Source organism: Biomphalaria glabrata, chromosome 1, assembly GCF_947242115.1.
Source record: "Biomphalaria glabrata chromosome 1, xgBioGlab47.1, whole genome shotgun sequence".
Taxonomy (NCBI): Eukaryota; Metazoa; Mollusca; class Gastropoda; family Planorbidae; genus Biomphalaria; species Biomphalaria glabrata.
In genome coordinates this window covers 20533367-20554818 of record NC_074711.1, presented here as the reverse complement: position 1 = coordinate 20554818, position 21452 = coordinate 20533367, and the positions used below count along the sequence as shown (strand labels likewise).

Here is a 21452-nt window from a genome sequence, read left to right as displayed (position 1 = left end):
ATAAAACATTAATTGTTACGGTTAAAAAAAATACCTCAAAATGTAGAATTAAATAAGAAACATGGACAAGAAAGGAGTTTGCGTTTTATCAAAGTTGTGTGCTGCACAAACTGGTCTTTTTGAGTCACACATTATTTTACACGAAATTTAACACCTTACCTCTTATTATATAGGCCAGTATTTTCATTGACTCCATTTACCCTATAGTTTGGCTATAGTCACCTCAAATTTATATATTTTTAAAGACTCTTTCTGTCTTTTACCCCAACCTCTTATACTAAAAAATAAAAAGAACTAATCAGGGGCCTACTTTGACACTTTGCTATAAGTAAAAACATCAGCATTACTAGTCATCAAGCTGGGAGTTTTTGGAAGTGTAAGACGTGAATATCCAGTGGAACACTTTGCTTATATTTCTTAGAAATATTAATTCACATGGTGGCCTAATTATTCCAGTAGTTTGTGAAACACCTATACAGGCCTCCTAACAAATTAGGGTTCCGCGAAACACAATTTGAGAAACTTTGACTTGGATAAATCCTAAATGACATAAAAAGTTGCTAGAAGAAAAGTGGACTGGAAAACGTAAATAAATGGACTCGCCTGTTTCTCTTTATACTCTAATGCGGATGGTGTCTCATCGGATCTAGTGGAGGACCATAGTTGCGTGCATTGCCACAGCACTTTGTGTCGCAATTATATTATCTATTGAGTGATTGCTATCAAAACTTTTTTTTTAAATGTTCGGTGTGCAAATTGTATTCGCCTGGCACTGTTGCAAACCAAAGACAAATAAGCTTATGCAAAACACACCTAAACACCTACTGCTATGCACTGTGTGTGATTGTTAGCATTGAAATCAAAGCACAAACATGGCCTTTGTACAGGCAATCCAGAAGGCTTTGAGGGTTAAAAAAATACTTAAAAACTTAGAGCGAGCTAAGATCAATACCATCCGAGAACTGGTAGGACTGCCTCCAGAAAGGACATGGTTTCAGATGTGCTGTCAAGATATATCGTCAGCTGTCAGGGAAATCTGTTGTCGCACTTTCTGTCCCTGTTGTGTTGATATTCCTTCATTCGGGTAAGCATGGGGCATCAGAGGTTAAACCTTCATCATTTGGGCTAACATGGGGCATCAGAGTATAAATCTAATACGACAAAGCTGCCGTGATAATATCAAACAAATTAATTGCGATTCGATCTGTAACTGGTTTTTTAGATTTTTGGCTTATGAATGTAAATTACGAGACTTCGGGTAGTTAGCTTTAGATTTAGCTTTATTTTAGTAAAGAATTGAACATTTACTAAATGTAGCCAAGTAATACCAGTTTACATCTAAACTTACAATTTGTATCAGACATTATATTAGCTAGAACTAGCTTTGTGAGGAGTTTTTGGCATACGCTGGGGAAAGTAGTTTCGGTTCATTGTTTGTGCTGGCCACATGATAACCCTAGTTAACCGTCGGACACAGAAACAGATGAGCTTAACTAGATCGCAATCTTATCTTATAAAATACAGACGTTACTTCAAAACAGAAGTCTGGAGTGTATACCTAGGTCAATCTAGTCATGCATGTTAATCAATGACTTAAACTGTGCCAAGTAATAGGTTTTCCTGGCTGACTCAGTGCCAGTCACTGAAAGAGTTACCTATCTTGGCGTATTTGTGAGAACATGATGATGACATTGTTTAAATTTTTTGATGTAAGTCAAAGATAAAGGTTTGTAGACAGTGCAACAAATTGAAAAACATATACACAAACAGTAGTGATCTTTCTTAAGCGCTTTGAGCAAAGTTTATCTCTTTCTATTCCCATTGGCAGAGAATGTCTGTGCCCCAGGGGGAGCTTTTGTTTCAACTGTTGTTCTGACGGGTTCTACCCCAACACTGTGATGAAGAACATTCTGGGCTTCGCCTTTGGCCTGGTCTTGACGATGGGTTTGTTTTTCTTCTTTTGCCTGCAGGTAAAGTGATCCACTTTATACCTGGTTAGGAAAACACAGACACTTGCCCTAGACAAACTTGTTAAACTGCACTTTGTCCTTCTGAAATATAGGTGTTTTTAGAATTGTAGCACTTACTAAATAATTGCATGCACCTATTCGATTTGTTATGTTAAGGTTATAGTTTTAGCCATAAATGAAGTAATTTTTAAAAGTATACATATCTTATTAAGATAAGATAAGATAAGATAATATTTATATATTTATCCAATTTAATGGAAATTCAGTTTGACTACAATTGACTATCTCAGCGTAACTACTGTACAAAAACAATTTATATAGGACTTAGTCATCAATATATTTTTAACTTTATCACATCTGTGATTTATTATTTTCCTGGACATGACGACTAGACAGTGAGATGGTAGACCGTTTGACCAGATCATCATATATTTGTTTTTTCACACAGTTTTCGATATTTTAGAAGATGACTGGCATCAGTTGGGGATGTTTAGTTGCTGGTCAACGAGTTGCTGGTCAACCATCCCCATTATTATACAATCCAGCTCACTAATTGCGTGCCTTATGTAAGGCATCCATTCTTATCTGTCCTCATATATGCCAAATGCAATATAGAATAGCGCTTATTATAACATTTTAAAGGAGGGCCTTATTGTCCTTGAAGCTGTCGATTGAATGCTGATCCTTCGGGCATTGCGACCATGATCTCTCTCTCTCCCTCTCCCCTCCCCCATCTCTCTCTTTCTCTCTCTCTCTCTCTGGAGGAAAAATCTCCTACCACTTTATATATATATATATATATATATATATATATATATATATATATATATATATATATATATATATATATATATATATATGTTCTCATAGAAAACTCATTTGAATCCTAACTGCAGCTATTATGTTCTCATATTTAAGTGATCACTGTTAAAACAAAAAATAGTATTTTGCACAGCCACTGACTTATATTCTTCTTTTCTTTTCGCAGTTAAAAACCAACATGGAATTTGCTTTAGCTATTTGCATAATTCTTGCATTTATTTTGTCCATTGGTCTGGCTTTCTCCATCACAGTCAGATGTATTGTATTTTTAGCCTTACCAAACTTTTGTTCCAGCAAAGGGAGGTAAGTTAGTTTTTCTAGAGGAGTTGTTTGAAAACAATATTAGTTCAATTCTCAAATACACATTTGTACCACAGATCCGCATATAATTATGTACTTCCGCCATCATACAAGAATAATCTAAACTTTAAGTAATACAAAAAATACAAAATAAACAAGCAAAATGTAACAAAAATACTTTAAAACAAAAAGAATGCTTCTATAAGGGAAAGAGCTGTACATTTATAGCCTTATTTATCAATATTGTAATATTTATTTCCCTTTATCAATATCAAACTAAATTAATTGAGTACCACTAATTATTCAATTAATTGGTTTATTTTTTTATTGATTCATATCGTTAGGGACAATGAATGATTGTGCAAAGTTTCAACTTGATCCGATTATGGGAAGTGGGAGAAATAACTTGTACAAAATGTGTACCAGACAGAGTGAGTTGATATAAGCTTTGTCAAAAAAAGCTATGCTACTGCTTCAATCTACATTACTATAGTTTCTCCCAAGTTTATCTTAATGATGTATACTGTAGCCCCTCTGTCTTTTACAGGTCTATCCTATTAATGTATACTGTAGCCTTTCTGTCTTTCGCAGGTCTATCCTATTAATGTATACTGTACCCTTTCTTTATCTCACAGGTCTATCCTATTAATGTATGCTGTAGCCTTTCTGTCTTTCACAGGTCTATCCTACTGATGTATGCTGTAGCCTTTCTGTCTTTCACAGGTCTATCCTATTAATGTATGCTGTAGCCCCTCTGTCTTTCACAGGTCTATCCTACTGATGTATGCCATGGTCCTAGTACTCAACTACCCTGTCCAGAACTACTCTCACAACATGGTGGTACTGTCCAATTCCACAACCTGTGGTCAAAGTCTGGCTCTGAACGCAACCAAAAAGTTGCTGGAAAACGCTGCCTCTCCATTGTTTGCCGTCTTAAATGGGATTGAGTATATGATGAATGTCCATTTTGTACTGACCTTGCTCTCTCTTCAGTTTTTAATAGATTTGTTCCTTGTCCAGTTTGTAACAGCTTTGTTCCTTGTCCAGTTTGTAACAGCTTTGTTCCTTGTCCAGTTTTTAATAGATTTGTTCCTTGTCCAGTTTGTAACAGCTTTGTTCCTTGTCCAGTTTGTAACAGCTTTGTTCCTTGTCCAGTTTGTAACAGCTTTGTTCTCTCTTCAGTTTTTAACTATTTATTCTCCTTGATCAGTTTGTAGAATACAAGCTTTGCTTTTCTCTCCTTTTTTATATTCTAAACACAAAACAATATGAAAACGACTATAAACTTCTGGATACAGGTAACTGTTTCTGCATTTTATGAGTCCATTCTAATAATGTCTAATGTTCATTTCTATTCCTATCAGAAAAATGCTTAAAGCTATAAAAAGATTCGCTGAAAAAGTACGAGATGCTTTTAAAGCTTTATTGCGAGCTGTCCGAGAGATCTTCTCCATGGTGGCCCGGGTTTTCCAGTGGCTGGCCGGTATGACGGATGTGTGCAATGAAAACATGGGGCAGCCTTACAGGAAGTGTAAAAAGGTATGCAATGAAAACACGGGGCAACCTTACAGGAAGTGTAAAAAGGTATGCAATGAAAACATGGGGCAGACTTACAGGAAGTGTAAAAAGGTATGCAATGAAAACATGGGGCAACCTTACAGGAAGTGTAAAAAGGTAGAAATCCCCACAAACTTTCAGAGAATATATAAAGTTTAGATGTTTATCATAAAACAAAGCAAAACTCCAAATGGATGTGTATTTTAAACAGTTGTTTGTTAAATTTGGGCTTTAGAAACTTTAGATTATTGATCTGCCTATGAGCTAAGAGTCGACCATTGTCTTTATCATTTCTCCCAAGTCAAGAAAACAAAAGCAATGAATACGTTAGTCGGTCGTGTGGTTTGCGCACTGGACTAACGTTTGATGGTCACTGCAGTCCCAGTCGTTCTGCGGTTCTGCGTGAGGTTTGGGCTAGGACGTAGCTATCTTCAAATCTGAAGGAACATTCGAAACATGCAAAGAAAAATTCCTCTAAAAAACAGCTAAGGAATTAGAACGTCCTTAGTTATCCCCCCACCCTCTAAAAGTGTAGATATGATTTGGACCCCTAAGGTTGTTAAATTGTCCTTAAATAAATTATTAACCTACATCTATTCGTTTTTTCCCCCAGTATGTTTCAATAGTGTCTTCTCCTTTCAACTATTTGTTTTTTGTCTTAGTGTCTTATCTTATCTTATCTTATATAATACAGACGTTACTTCAAAAAAGAAGATGATTACGTCCTACGCGTCATGCATTTAGTCATGCATATTAACCAATGACTTAAATTCTGCCAAGTCACTGGTTTTCCTGGCTAGCTCAGGCAAGCCATTCCATGCTCTAATAGCACTAGGGAAAGCACTGGCACTGTCTTCTCCTTTCAGCTCTTTGTTTTTTGTCTTAGTGTCTTCTCCTTTCAGCTCTTTGTTTTTTATCGTAGTGTCTTCTCCTTTCAACTCTCTGTTTTTATCCCAGGCTTTCGATGACGGCTATAATAAGTGCTGTGCTGTAATGAGCATTTTCAAGTTTCTGTGTGGAATAGTTACGCTGGTTGGTTACTTGTGTAACATTGCAAGGATTGGAGAACTCTTGTGTTTGATTGCAGATGCCATAAAAGATTTTATTGTATCAAAGGTTAGAAGAGATTAAAATAAATCAAACATTCATAACAAGTCCTTTATATCACTATATCTTGAGTCAACCTTGAGCCCTATCCTAGTCCTTTATATTTATATCTTTATATTTATATCTTTATATTTATATCTTTATATTTATATCTTGAGTCAATCTTGATATCCATCTATTTCGACCACAATCTTAAAATATATCATGAAATGGTAATAAAGAAATTATAACTCAAAGTTAAAAAAAAAGTCTTATCTACCATCTCATTTAGTCTATATATGTTTAATCGCTTTTTAAATTAAATGTCCCAACTATTCGACGATTTGTAAAAATATTTTTATTTTTTTAAACAAATATTTTATAGGTAGAAAAACAGATCTATTAGACCCACTTAGAGTTAACAGACACCATGGCACCCATAGGATAACAAAACGAGAACAAAGTCAAAGGAAGACAGAACAAGAAGATAAATTAATCTTTTAAAAACTAAGCTTGCAATGTGTTTGATGAAACCTGTCAGTAAATCCTAGGCTAACTACTACATTATATTTATTATCTATTTCTCAGAAGACTTTTTTAAACCAGATCATCATTTACGAAAAAAAAAATCGTGAAACTAAATGTCCAACAATTTCTTTACAATAGACTGAGTGATGGAAAGCCTTTCACTGGAAAATCTTTTTCTATCTTTTTAATCTGAATTGGACATAAAATTCAATGAGATCATCCTCACAGTAAGAACAGAAATCACAAAACGCCTTGTTTTAATTCTTTCAGACGAGGCAAATTTTTGTATACGGATACAAGATCTTTCAACATTCTGTCTTTTTATTAGTAGCCCAATATGGATGAGCCTGAAGCGTTCTAGTTGGTTTTATATTCAATCCTCATCATCGTCATCATCGTCATCATCTGTCCCTTAACTTGCGTCTTATGGGTCCCGTGACAGTTCGCATAACCAAAACCCTTCACCTTTTCCGGTCAACAGCTATTCTTAGCAGGATATATCAAGAGAGAGGCCTGCCCATTCTGTTACATTCAATAGAATACCTGATTTCATACATTGCCGGTAACATACACATCACAAACATATAAATATACATATGTCTATGTCCGAGAACATATCTATACGCAGGATTTTAAAAAAAGAGGTTCCATGGAAAGAGAGAGAAGTAGAGAGAGAGAGAGAGAACTAGCGAGAGAGAGAGAGAGAGAGAGAGATAGAGAGAAGGATAGAGAAAGCGAGCCGTTTCGATTCAGTGCAACAGATACTAGAAGGACTAAAAAATATGTTGAGGGGAATCGTTGAAGTGTGGTCCATGTATATGTATATAGACATAGTATATTGTTGGGAACAAATCAGCAGGCGTTGCTGGTGTGTAATGCTAGTGTAACTTACTAACTTACTAACTTACTTACTTACTTACTTAGGTCCTCCCACGCCGTTCGGCGCATTGGGCGCATTGGGCGGCAAGCTGTCTCCACAAAGATCTGTCACTGGCAATGTCCGAAGCCACCTCCCACCTGGTGTCCACTGTTCTGAGGTCCTCCATGAAGGTGTGGCGTCAGGTTATACGACGACGTCCTGTTTGCGCTTTCCTCGTATTGGCCTCCATGTCATCGCTACTCTTGGTATGCATGGTTCATTTTGTCGGAGAATATGTCTCGCAAATTTCATGCGACGCGCTGTCACAACCTCACTAAGTGTTCGACTCCCATTCGGCATAGGATTTTCCTGTTTGAGACCCGTTCTGTGTAGCTGACTCCCTAAATCCGTCTCAGCCATTTTTGTTGAGCCACATTTAGTCTTTTCTCAATTTTGGCAGATGACGTCCATGTCTCACATGCATATGTTGCTGTTGGGATGACGATTGTGTTAAGAAGGTGTATTTTTGTCTCAAGTCTCAATGCTTGGCTTGTCCAAATAGGCTGCAGCCTTTGGAAAACGCTACCTGCCTTTCCTTTTCGGCACGCTACATCATGGTAGGCATCCCCATCATTTGTTATGATGCTGCCAAGGTATGTGAACTTGTCCAACTCTTCAAGCTTTGACTCACAAGTCTGACGGGGCACCCTTTGACTTATATCCCTTCGCAAAATTTTAGTCTTATCCAAGTTTATGCGGAGGCCAATTGGCTAGTATAACAACATTTATAAAATTTTAGTGAAATAACTAAATTCAGTCGCAGTATGCATAAAACCTAGCAAGCTTCATTATGATGATTCTCGACAAAGGGTCAAACTCTAGTGGTATATTTATTAATTATTATTTAATTAATTTAGTATTTATTAATATTGTCTTAGATCGGCGCCCCCGTAATGGCCAGAATCAACGACATCAAAGATATGTTCTACTTTAATGTTAGCATTGACTATCATTTTCATTACAATATGAACCAGTCACGGCCATACAGGTAGGTCTACGTCTTTCCATAAGAGCTTATCTAGTACTCCTTCTTCTCTAGAGCCATTAGAGCATGGGATAGGTTGCCTGAAACAGCCAGAAAAAAAACAATGAACATTTAAGTCTCTAATTAGCATGCACGACTCGTCTTGATTAACACATGAATACGCGTAGGCGTAGGACGTATTTATTTTCTCTTTTGAATGAGCCACTGTAATTTATAAGATCATTTAATGACAAAATAGTTTAATAAGCATCTATAATAATAAATGTATTCGAAAACCTGGTTTGTTATTCTTCGAAAAAGTCTAGATTGATTAGTCTCTACATCAACTCCCATACGAGGTTCTGAATATCTTGCAGGCGTATGAAAAAAACATCAAATACTTTAACTTAAGCATAGATGAATGTTTTATGCCAATTTAAATTAAGATGTGATTTCATTTGCAAAGAATGATTCATATACCATCATCATCATCATCATCAAACTCCATTAGAGTGAGGGCTTGAGAGGCTCAAATCCTCTCTTGCAAAAGCCCTGGACAGAAACCCTGCTGTCTTGCGTAGTGCATGAATGTCGCCATACAGGTCGAGAATTTTGGGTTTCCCAGACCTGTCGAGACGGAGATCAGCAAGTCTGGGGCAGTCAAACAGAATATGAGGCACGGTTTCCTCTTCTTCCCCGCAGCGAGGGCACCGTGAATCGAAATTTGGCCATAGCCGCGAGAAATATGAGCCAACAGGACAGTGGCCTGTCCTGCACTGTGCTATAATAGCTTGCTCAGGCCTGGACAGCCTCCACCACGGGAAAGTGCGGTCAGGGCGCCTCATGAGCTCCCAGACTCCACGGGCTTTTTGGGACTTGTCCCAGCACTCAAACCACTTTTCCATTTCTGTTTTTTGTATTATAGCCAGGGCTTGATGAAAGCTTACAGCCTGATCAGTGGGTGGAATTTGCCCTCTCTGGTGGGCCAAAGAGTCTGCGATTCATATACCATAAATCCCAGTATTTCTCAACCCCATGAGGCATGTGCCCAAAGACGTGTGATGCATTTTTTTTCAAGGAACAGCAAATCTAGGTACTTGCTCTGTTATAAAAGATAAAATATTGGAGTTTCGATTAATTTAAATGAAATAATACTTACACATTTCTGAAAAAAAAAATTCTTAAATAAAGAAACGTTATTTCTCCTTGCAAGAGATCAACATAAAACGTGCTAAGACATTCCAATCTCTGTCTCTACCCCCCAGGTCATTACGCCATTATAGAACTGTTCCCCCGCCCCAATTTCTTTGGCAAACAACATAATACAACTATTTCATTTCTAGTGATGTGATCAAAGCCATTATGAAGGAGATCAAAGAAAAACTGACCATAATTGATGTTCTGCAGACCATCGTGGACAATATCATGGCCTTCACTATCCTGTTGGTGGTGGTCAAAGCTGTCATGTACAGAAGAGGCTACTTGTACAAAAATCACTTTGACAACTACTACATCACCAAACACTTGTACGACGTAAGTGCACGGTCTGCAGTAGCATCATGTTTGCTTTATGTGTCTGTAATCCAAAACAATTGACGTCTACCTGGAGACCAAGTTGCCAAGAACGTTTTACCAAATATACATGTAGAACCTTTAATTTCGAAATCCAGAGGTCCATTAAGAGATGTTTATGTAACAAATAATGCTTCCATTGCTGTGTTCAAGTCTACATTTCGATGTCTCCCTGCTTACATTTTTACTTTTATTATCATTTTGGAATGGAGAATTCAATCCTCTAAAGCTATCACTCACTTGCAGGGTCAGCCTTAGGTTAATGGAGGCCCTAGGCGAAGTGAATTGGGTGGCCTCAAATGAAATAGAAAACTAAAGACAGAAAAAAAAATACGCAGTGAATTAAAACCTTCCTGAATCTATATCTTAATCAACGAATAAAATGAATTCATATAGCGCAATTGCTCGTAGAATTCTTTAATGCATCTTGAATCTTATCATAGAGATTTGGAGCTACGCTTGTAGACGAGTCATAGAGTTCTGCTAATTTTTAGATTTGATCCAAATTTCGCATTATTTTTTTCTTACTTTTTTTTTTTTTGAGTCCATTCGAGAACCCCATCAATTGGAGGCCCTAAACGGCTGCCTAGTATGCAAATGCCTAATGCTGCCCCTGCACTTGGAGTTAAGTGATGATAATAAACATCAATTTAAACTACATTATTCGTTCATGTTATTTCACAAGATTTGAGGCGACCCCTCAGCAGCCAAACATCATGTAACAATACAAGCTCATCGAACATTTATTCCATAGGCCTCTCTGTGAATCAAAGTCCAACCTCTGAACATCAACCAAAATAAGTGTCGAGAATATTCTTCTACAGTTTAGTGTGTTCAATAATACCGCGATTTATTGTCGGTGTAAAGATACTATTGCTAATACAATTTTATTATATATATATATATATATATGTGTGTTATCTAGATTGATGCCAGAAGGAAAGAAATGGATAAAGATTCGTTATTTCCCCTCAAGTATCTCGAGCAGATTAAGTTTATTCCAACATTTTCACACCTAATGACAAAGAAAGAGGTAACATTTTTATTCTGAAACGCAAAATAATGATTAGCTTATAGTACACGCTCTGACTAGAGGTACAAACATAGACCTACCAAATATTTACATTAACATTGCTAATATTAATAATATTACACTTTAAATTCTTCTTCAGTATTTCATAGCACTATTTCTACCAGAGGCGCGATGGCTTCCGGAGGGTCCCGGGTTCAAATCCTGGTCCACCCAGCATTGGGTACCTGACATTAGTTAGGGAAAAGTAAAGACGGTTGGTCGTTGTGCTGTTCATAAGACACCTTCCGACCCTCGTAAACCACGGGTTACATAAACAGAAACTTTTACATCATTTGCCCTATGACCTATGGTCTGAAAATGGACCTTTTTTTTTTCATTGCTTTTAGCATCTGATTGCTACTGCTTCAAATGTCAAGGCTGTAGAATTGAAACATAGTCTCCCTCATTTTGTAGTCCGATCTTCCTAAACATTGAAGAGAATTTCTTTGTGTGTGCTAATTGTAGCTCAAAAAGATGTTGAAAGGACTGCTGTTCTGGTCCTTCTCTGCCTTCAGTGCTACATACTACATCGTCTGCGACTACGGCCTTTACTGGATCCTGGATCTGGTTCGCAGACATCTCGACGTGCGGACAAGTGCCGCAATTCCACCACACTTGCAACTGCATGTGAAAGGTCAAGGACCGATGGCTGATGTTTACAAGGTTTATCTTTCTTTTGTTCTATTGTATTGGTCTGTTTATACAGTCGCTCTTCAGTCGAGGAAATGTATTTAAAAACAAATATCTGTACATCCATTATAAAAGGAAAAAAGGGGGGGGGGCGACTTGCTGACAAAGGGAATGCCAAGGTGGTCTTTTTTTTTTCAAGGGACAAAAACTGTTTTGAATTTCTATTGACGTTTCATATCTATATCTATGTCTAGCCAACTTTACTTGGTACTTGACATTAGTTGGGGCATGTGAAAACCTTTGGTCGAGGTTCTGCCAAGGTTTTTTATTTTTGTTATTAAAACAGTACTGTCATAATGAGGATCCTCCAACAATCAAGCGCATTACAGATGTCTGTGTTTTTACAGATGTCTATGTTTTTACAGATGTCTATGTTTTTATGTTTTTACAGATGTCTATGTTTGTACAGATGTCTATGTAAATGTCTATGTTTGTACAGATGTCTATGTTTTTATGTTTTTACAGATGTCTATGTTTGTACAGATGTCTATGTAAATGTCTATGTTTGTACAGATGTCTATGTTTTTATGTTTTTACAGATGTCTATGTTTGTACAGATGTCTATGTAAATGTCTATGTTTGTACAGACGTCTATGTTTTTCATGAGCCTCGAATGTCCCTTAAGCTTCTCGACCCTTTTTGTTTGATTTTATGTCACACGCTTTTTTTTTTGTTGTTACTTCGATGAAGCGTGGCGCTGAAGACACTAGAAGAATGCATTTATGCAGATCAAAATGCAGAAATTCGAATCGCATCGTGGCTCCGTTCCCGGCTCAAGTAAATAAGTTTAGCATTTTGTTATCGTAGTATTCATGAATGTAACTTTTTTTTCTCAAACTAGACAAGTAGCTATCACATTAACATAAATTGTCACTCCGTTAACTTGACTAACGTTTTAGAGCATGGTGGGCGTTATAGAGCCGGTGTCTGACTCAGGTCTTAACCTGGACACTTCAGTTTGTCTACCCCGGCCGCTGGAGCCCAACTTTGATGCTTACAAAACTATCTTCGCCATTCTCTTTATTTGCTTGTTTCTGAACATTTTCGAAGCGTACGCCCTGAGACTGAGACACATAGTTTCATCAACGTATTATCCTGCCAGAGAAAAGCTCAGAGCAGTTTGGCTGTACAACCACATACTTTTGGTAAGTAGTGGTCATAGAAAAGTTTGTGTGGCTGGGATTGTTATTTGGAGTTTGATTTAATTTTTTCTAAAATTTCGTAATATTGATAAATAGACTATTTTGTGTAGCTTAGAAAAACAATGTTAATTTTTTTTAAATAAAACCCAGCCCTACCATTCTATGTTAACACACTATACAAATATAAAACAGAATTATTGAAAATTATTACCTTAATAACACATTATAGCGCTATTATTCTCTTCATATTATTTCAATCTTATAAAAGCTCTCATTCAAATAGAGGACTACACCAAAATCAAAATAGGTTCTAACATGTTTTTTTCTCTCCTCTTAATGATTTAAGTCTCGAGGCGGATTCTTCCTGTTCACCAGACGACAACTTCATAGGAAGTGGAAGAATGAAAAAGATATAGAAAAAATGAGTCTTATCAGTCGATTGGAGACGAAGTATGCGTTCTTCAGGTAACTTCGTTTTTCACAAAAAGTATTTAGCATCGAACTACATAGACAGTTGGCTACTAGTGTTGCCTTGGCTTATTGTGTCATACTCTGTCAAAGTATTTTCAACTCATTGTCATCACTAAATCAATTTCAAAAAATGAAGTCCCCCCCCCCCCACACCTCCAAGGGCCTATGGAGTCGTGAGATTAAACTGGAGAAGACTTGTCAGGTTTTCATTTGAAGTCAACATGCCAATGACTGTCGTGGCTGTCTGGTTGGACAGATATTAGGAACATTAAACAAAAGTCCAACTTTTGCAACAAACGTGTAGGCCTATATGGAGGAATCCATTACGTCTGACACGGTGATATAACAAAGCTATTTTAAGCACACAAAAAACAACAAAAAAACTTCTGAACCCACTGAAGGCTCTTTCACCACACATAGCATTCAACTGTGAATGTATGTTTTCTATTAACAACACATGTGTTATATTTGTGTACTCTCTATTTCTTTCTTATCTGGGACGACACAGTCTCTTGGAAGAATTTTAAGCTGCATACAGGAAGTGCCGTAACACAGAGACATCAGTAGTCAGGGTATTAAATGACGTTCTTCGCAACTCCGACATAGGTCACTTATCAATCCTTTGCATTCTGGGTTTGTCCGCAACCTTGGACATGCTAGACCATGAAATTATGATGGCCAGATTCTCTGCCACTTTTGGCATGGATCATACCTGACATATTATTATTATTACAAAGATTTTTTTATTTTATATGCCCCCTTCTTTCTCCCCCCCCCTCCCATTTCCCAACTGGTCCAGACAAGTGATAGGAGGGTAGCGTATCGAGAAAGCTAAAAGCATGAAATTTGCGCTAAACAAAAACAATTGGTAAAAATATTTCTAATCGCACAGATGTATTTTGTGAGTCTAGAATACTAGATCTATTACAAATTTAGTTACATGATTGATACAAACTAATGGATACAACTACTCTTAATAAGCTTTTTTTTTTATAGTTTTTTAAATTTATTTTTCTTGTTTTAGTTTCTTATCTTATAACATTCATATACAAAAAAAAAGATATTTACGTTTAGGTAAATATGTCAGTTGTCTCCGGAGTTCTTGTCACTTTACAAGTTAGCTATGTTGACCACTCAACCACCATCGCTCAGCAACTTCATGCTGCCTTACTTGAGATCGTCTCCCTGCGTTCAAGAATTCTAGTTGAAGTCTCTTAGGATGATTTGTATTTTACTCAGGCACTTTTGATGGCAAACGTTGATATACGGAACCTGTAATTATCTTGTTTCTACGTATCTCACCCTGATACAGGGAAATACGAGACTTTTATTTAGACGCCAGTGTATTAGAAAGATCATCATGACCCACTATTTATTGTTAAAAATTAAATGGAATAGATTTGTCTCTTACCGAAGGAAAAAAAGGACAATGAACAGTTGCCACGCAAGATATTTGGGTCGCGGGGGGGTGGGGGAGTTGACCTTTTTTTAAGAAGGGGGGCCCTGCATTTTGACATTCGACATCATTTAAAGTAAAAACAAAATTAGGACATTCATTTGGGGGCCCTTCTCAAGTAGTGGAGACCCGGGGGGACTTTCAAATTTGGACTCCCCTCCCTTAACCCTAGCTACGCCACTGAAAAGGAAATATGCTTGTGAGATTGTAAATGTGTGTTTTTAATTCTGTTTCGCTAAATGAAATATGCTTGTGAGATTGTAAATGTGTGTTTTTAATTCTGTTTCGCTAAATGAAATATGGTTGTGAGATTGTAAATGTGTGTTTTTAATTCTGTTTCGCTAAATGAAATATGCTTGTGAGATTGTAAATGTGTGTTTTTAATTCTGTTTCGCTAAATGAAATATGCTTGTGAGATTGTAAATGTGTGTTTTTAATTCTGTTTCGCTAAATGAAATATGCTTGTGAGATTGTAAATGTGTGTTTTTAATTCTGTTTCGCTAAATGAAATATGCTTGTGAGATTGTAAATGTGTGTTTTTAATTCTGTTTCGCTAAATGAAATATGCTTGTGAGATTGTAAATGTGTGTTTTTAATTCTGTTTCGCTAAATGAAATATGCTTGTGAGATTGTAAATGTGTGTTTTTAATTCTGTTTCGCTAAATGAAATATGCTTGTGAGATTGTAAATGTGTGTTTTTAATTCTGTTTCGCTAAATGAAATATGCTTGTGAGATTGTAAATGTGTGTTTTTAATTCTGTTTCGCTAAATGAAATATGGTTGTGAGATTGTAAATGTGTGTTTTTAATTCTGTTTCGCTAAATGAAATATGCTTGTGAGATTGTAAATGTGTGTTTTTAATTCTGTTTCGCTAAATGAAATATGCTTGTGAGATTGTAAATGTGTGTTTTTAATTCTGTTTCGCTAAATGAAATATGCTTGTGAGATTGTAAATGTGTGTTTTTAATTCTGTTTCGCTAAATGAAATATGCTTGTGAGATTGTAAATGTGTGTTTTTAATTCTGTTTCGCTAAATGAAATATGCTTGTGAGATTGTAAATGTGTGTTTTTAATTCTGTTTCGCTAAATGAAATATGCTTGTGAGATTGTAAATGTGTGTTTTTAATTCTGTTTCGCTAAATGAAATATGGTTGTGAGATTGTAAATGTGTGTTTTTAATTCTGTTTCGCTAAATGAAATATGCTTGTGAGATTGTAAATGTGTGTTTTTAATTCTGTTTCGCTAAATGAAATATGCTTGTGAGATTGTAAATGTGTGTTTTTAATTCTGTTTCGCTAAATGAAATATGCTTGTGAGATTGTAAATGTGTGTTTTTAATTCTGTTTCGCTAAATGAAATATGCTTGTGAGATTGTAAATGTGTGTTTTTAATTCTGTTTCGCTAAATGAAATATGCTTGTGAGATTGTAAATGTGTGTTTTTAATTCTGTTTCGCTAAATGAAATATGCTTGTGAGATTGTAAATGTGTGTTTTTAATTCTGTTTCGCTAAATGAAATATGCTTGTGAGATTGTAAATGTGTGTTTTTAATTCTGTTTCGCTAAATGAAATATGCTTGTGAGATTGTAAATGTGTGTTTTTAATTCTGTTTCGCTAAATGAAATATGGTTGTGAGATTGTAAATGTGTGTTTTTAATTCTGTTTCGCTAAATGAAATATGCTTGTGAGATTGTAAATGTGTGTTTTTAATTCTGTTTCGCTAAATGAAATATGCTTGTGAGATTGTAAATGTGTGTTTTTAATTCTGTTTCGCTAAATGAAATATGCTTGTGAGATTGTAAATGTGTGTTTTTAATTCTGTTTCGCTAAATGAAATATGCTTGTGAGATTGTAAATGTGTGTTTTTAATTCTGTTTCGCTAAATGAAATATGCTTGTGAGATTGTAAATGTGTGTTTTTAATTCTGTTTCGCTAAATGAAATATGCTTGTGAGATTGTAAATGTGTGTTTTTAATTCTGTTTCGCTAAATGAAATATGCTTGTGAGATTGTAAATGTGTGTTTTTAATTCTGTTTCGCTAAATGAAATATGCTTGTGAGATTGTAAATGTGTGTTTTTAATTCTGTTTCGCTAAATGAAATATGCTTGTGAGATTGTAAATGTGTGTTTTTAATTCTGTTTCGCTAAATGAAATATGCTTGTGAGATTGTAAATGTGTGTTTTTAATTCTGTTTCGCTAAATGAAATATGCTTGTGAGATTGTAAATGTGTGTTTTTAATTCTGTTTCGCTAAATGAAATATGCTTGTGAGATTGTAAATGTGTGTTTTTAATTCTGTTTCGCTAAATGAAATATGCTTGTGAGATTGTAAATGTGTGTTTTTAATTCTGTTTCGCTAAATGAAATATGCTTGTGAGATTGTAAATGTGTGTTTTTAATTCTGTTTCGCTAAATGAAATATGCTTGTGAGATTGTAAATGTGTGTTTTTAATTCTGTTTCGCTAAATGAAATATGCTTGTGAGATTGTAAATGTGTGTTTTTAATTCTGTTTCGCTAAATGAAATATGCTTGTGAGATTGTAAATGTGTGTTTTTAATTCTGTTTCGCTAAATGAAATATTTTCTTCTTCAGAAAATTAGTCCGTCTGTTTGGTCGCAAAAGAAAACACTGTCTGTCATGTGGCCGCGAAGGGAAAGAGAGCGACATGACAAATTTTACCCACTGTGTCAACTGCAACATGCCGTACTGTAACGACTGCTTCACGGCCTTGGGCAATGTGTGCACAGCGTGCATGAACCCCGTGAGTAGCTGGGATGGTAGAGGTTGAACTTGCTCTAACTTTGATACTTAGATCTAGAAAAAGATGAAGTAAGTTTCTGTGGACCAGTTGCTAGTTTTCTTTTCTTCTTGTGGCGGCAGGTGGACTATGGTGATCAAGATGATGTTAGCGTGGAGACTGACTCAAGTGAAGAAGAAGAGGTAACCTTGACATTGCAATGTTTGAAAAAAATGCTTTAGTTCTGCTGGACAACATTTAGTTCAACGAAGAGTGATCTAGTCCCACATAAATTTGCAGTGAAAAGTTGATGTGGTATGTCAACAGGCTGTGGCTGGAGTCTTCGGTTCGATTACACGTTTAAAAGACTCAGTGAAGATCATTAGCCTACCAGTCATAAGATTTGGCAGTGATCATAGACTTAACATGTTAACACATATGTTTAACTTGTTTGCACATAGGTTCAACTTGTTTGTAAACTGTATGATATTTTATTATCTTTTTGGAAATACAAAACATTCATACCTTTCACAAAATGAAATAAAAGAAGGATAAAGCAGAGGGGGGGGGGGGGATGATGTTAGTTCATGAATATCAGTAAAAATCTTTAGACCTTTCAGACGTTGGTTCTAAATTGAAGATTTTTCCTCGCCCTTACCTCTTGCAAAAAGTGGCTGCAAGACAGCTCGAACTCGGGATCGTAGTGACCACAGGCCGTAGTGCTTACCTCACGACCAGGCAGACATTACTAGTGACGACAGTCCGGAGTGCTTACCTCACGATCAGGCAGACATTACTAGTGACGACAGTCCGGAGTGCTTACCTCACGATCAGGCAGACATTACTAGTGACGACAGTCCGGAGTACTTACCTCACGACCAGGCAGACATTACTAGTGACGACAGTCCGGAGTACTTACCTCACGACCAGGCAGACATTACTAGTGACGACAGTCCGGAGTACTTACCTCACGACCAGGCAGACATTACTAGTGACGACAGTCCGGAGTACTTACCTCACGACCAGGCAGACATTACTAGTGACGACAGTCCGGAGTGCTTACCTCACGACCAGGCAGACATTACTAGTGACGACAGTCCGGAGTACTTACCTCACGACCAGGCAGACATTACTAGTGACGACAGTCCGGAGTACTTACCTCACGACCAGGCAGACATTACTAGTGACGACAGTCCGGAGTACTTACCTCACGACCAGGCAGACATTACTAGTGACGACAGTCCGGAGTACTTACCTCACGACCAGGCAGACATTACTAGTGACGACAGTCCGGAGTACTTACCTCACGACCAGGCAGACATTACTAGTGACGACAGTCCGGAGTACTTACCTCACGACCAGGCAGACATTACTAGTGACGACAGTCCGGAGTACTTACCTCACGACCAGGCAGACATTACTAGTGACGACAGTCCGGAGTACTTACCACACGACCAGGCAGACATTACTAGTGACGACAGTCCGGAGTACTTACCTCACGACCAGGCAGACATTACTAGTGACGACAGTCCGGAGTACTTACCTCACGACCAGGCAGACATTACTAGTGACGACAGTCCGGAGTACTTACCACACGACCAGGCAGACATTACTAGTGACGACAGTCCGGAGTACTTACCTCACGACCAGGCAGACATTACTAGTGACGACAGTCCGGAGTACTTACCTCACGACCAGGCAGACATTACTAGTGACGACAGTCCGGAGTACTTACCTCACGACCAGGCAGACATTACTAGTGACGACAGTCCGGAGTACTTACCTCACGACCAGGCAGACATTACTAGTGACGACAGTCCGGAGTACTTACCACACGACCAGGCAGACATTACTAGTGACGACAGTCCGGAGTACTTACCTCACGACCAGGCAGACATTACTAGTGACGACAGTCCGGAGTACTTACCTCACGACCAGGCAGACATTACTAGTGACGACAGTCCGGAGTACTTACCTCACGACCAGGCAGACATTACTAGTGACGACAGTCCGGAGTACTTACCACACGACCAGGCAGACATTACTAGTGACGACAGTCCGGAGTACTTACCTCACGACCAGGCAGACATTACTAGTGACGACAGTCCGGAGTACTTACCACACGACCAGGCAGACATTACTAGTGACGACAGTCCGGAGTGCTTACCACACGATCAGGCAGACATTACTAGTGACGACAGTCCGGAGTACTTACCACACGACCAGGCAGACATTACTAGTGACGACAGTCCGGAGTGCTTACCACACGATCAGGCAGACATTACTAGTGACGACAGTCCGGAGTGCTTACCACACGATCAGGCAGACATTACTAGTGACGACAGTCCGGAGTACTTACCACACGATCAGGCAGACATTACTAGTGACGACAGTCCGGAGTGCTTACCACACGATCAGGCAGACATTACTAGTGACGACAGTCCGGAGTACTTACCTCACGACCAGACGTAATATTTCTATGTTAAAAATATTTTTTTCAAATTATAAAATATATAAATGTGCTTGGAATAATCTTTCGGAAATTAGCATTGGGCTAGAAATTTAAATCTCTATGAACCAAGAGAGTGATGTGATATGTTGGGCGATAAATTGGCTTCAAAATAAACGCCTCAAACCAGATGATGCCCTGAACCAAATCCTCAATTTAAAATGACAAATGATTCTTATTCTTTAAACAGGATAAACTCATTCGCGTCGCTACGTTAAAAATGCGCAAACAGAAAGCAGCTAAAAAAGTGGACGAGAGACGCCCCAGCAGGTTGCTAAGCCTTTTCCAAAAAAAGTTCTTGAACCCGGATGATCCCATGACGAACAAAGCCTTCTCAGACGAGTACACCTCGGAGTATGACGAATCTTACCAATATGAGTCGAATGCGACCACATCAGAGGACGATAGACCCAAGGCTCAGCTTAAGAAGGCTAGAGCAGACAAAGTGTCTATGGACATCTTTAAGGAACGAATGGACCATAATGTTCTGGCCTAGAGTGTTTCAATTCTAGGCCTTCAAAAAACGGCATTCCAATAGTTTACATTTTACTGTGGTTTGTAGTGAGATCTGTAGTTCAATTCACTAGCATAGTCAATGTAATATATAATATATATATGTTTTTTTTTCCTTAAGTTTGGGTGGATTACAATTTTTTTCATGACAAGCACGCAACAATGTTATTATTGTTTAAATTTAAAATTTCTGTACAAACATAGACATATTGATTAGCAGATTTCTAGATGGGCTTGACCAAAAAAAAAAAAAACATTTTTGTCACAGAACTGTTGAAATAGTCATCTTCCTTCCTGCCACCCCTTCTAAGTTGTAATGTAAATATATATATATGTACTTCAAAGACTTGTACCACCGAATTCAAGCAATGCATAAAATGGACTCGTAGAAACAACATATTGACATCATTCAATGAATGTTTTGTTTTCCTCCTAGGACCATTGTGAGATCAGTTTTTTAATTGAGAGAGAGGTTTTCAAGTTGCCCAGATATTCTTTTAGTGTGAAAATTACAATATTTCCCCAAAAATCTTGTTGCTGAATTAATTTTTTTTTCAATGTTCTATTTCTATGTATGATTATTGGGCCTCTGTAAAAAAAATGTTCTAATCTCCTTGTAATATTAACAGAACTGTTAACTTTTAATATCCTTATAATATCAATAAAACTGTTTTTCTTTCTTACTATGAACCAGTGGACCTAACTTATTGTGATGTTATAAATTGAAATATTTAATGGTAAAAAAGAATAATTAAATTTGTAAGTTTAAAAACCCGTTTTACTTTTATTGTTTTGTTTCTTAAATTGCTTTTGAAAGCACACTTTTCATGCTAGAGCGTATTCAGTGCACTATGGTCTAGTCTCTCTGTGACACAGAGATTGGTCTCATACAGAGGCTGGGAGAAGGCTTCTGTGCTGCTCCAGTATGTGGTTGAGCAAATACAACTTAGCTTGAGTCAGGACTCCAACTTAATTCCACCTGATAGATAGAAAAACAGTTTTTGTCACTCACCCACACACCCCAGAAAAAAAAATCCAGCTTAATAACCAACATACTCTGGTCCTAACATTACAAATGGCTTTTCACATTATCAGGGGAAACAATCTCTTAGTATGTAACTGATTGTATTACTCTAAGGGGGCA

The 21452-nt window shown here is 37.2% G+C and overlaps 1 protein-coding gene across 2 annotated transcripts; it reads left to right on the top strand.

The window, feature by feature from the left end:
- Positions 1 to 824: 824 nt before the first annotated feature.
- LOC106073829 (DC-STAMP domain-containing protein 2-like) lies at positions 825 to 21119 on the top strand. 2 transcript variants are annotated; one of them, XM_056027191.1, is made up of 15 exons: positions 825 to 1084; positions 1829 to 1970; positions 2959 to 3095; positions 3860 to 4039; positions 4457 to 4631; positions 5607 to 5765; positions 8061 to 8170; positions 9490 to 9679; positions 10644 to 10751; positions 11256 to 11453; positions 12380 to 12625; positions 12969 to 13087; positions 17142 to 17310; positions 17430 to 17489; positions 19986 to 21119. In XM_056027191.1, exons 1-15 carry the CDS (start codon positions 873 to 875, stop codon positions 20289 to 20291), a joined length of 2511 nt encoding a protein of 836 aa, XP_055883166.1. In that variant the 5' UTR covers positions 825 to 872; the 3' UTR covers positions 20292 to 21119. The 2 variants fall into 2 exon arrangements, with proteins under 2 accessions (XP_055883166.1, XP_055883172.1); XM_056027197.1 differs by lacking the exon at positions 1829 to 1970 and having other exon boundaries at positions 965 to 1084.
- The last annotated feature ends 333 nt before the right edge of the window (positions 21120 to 21452 follow it).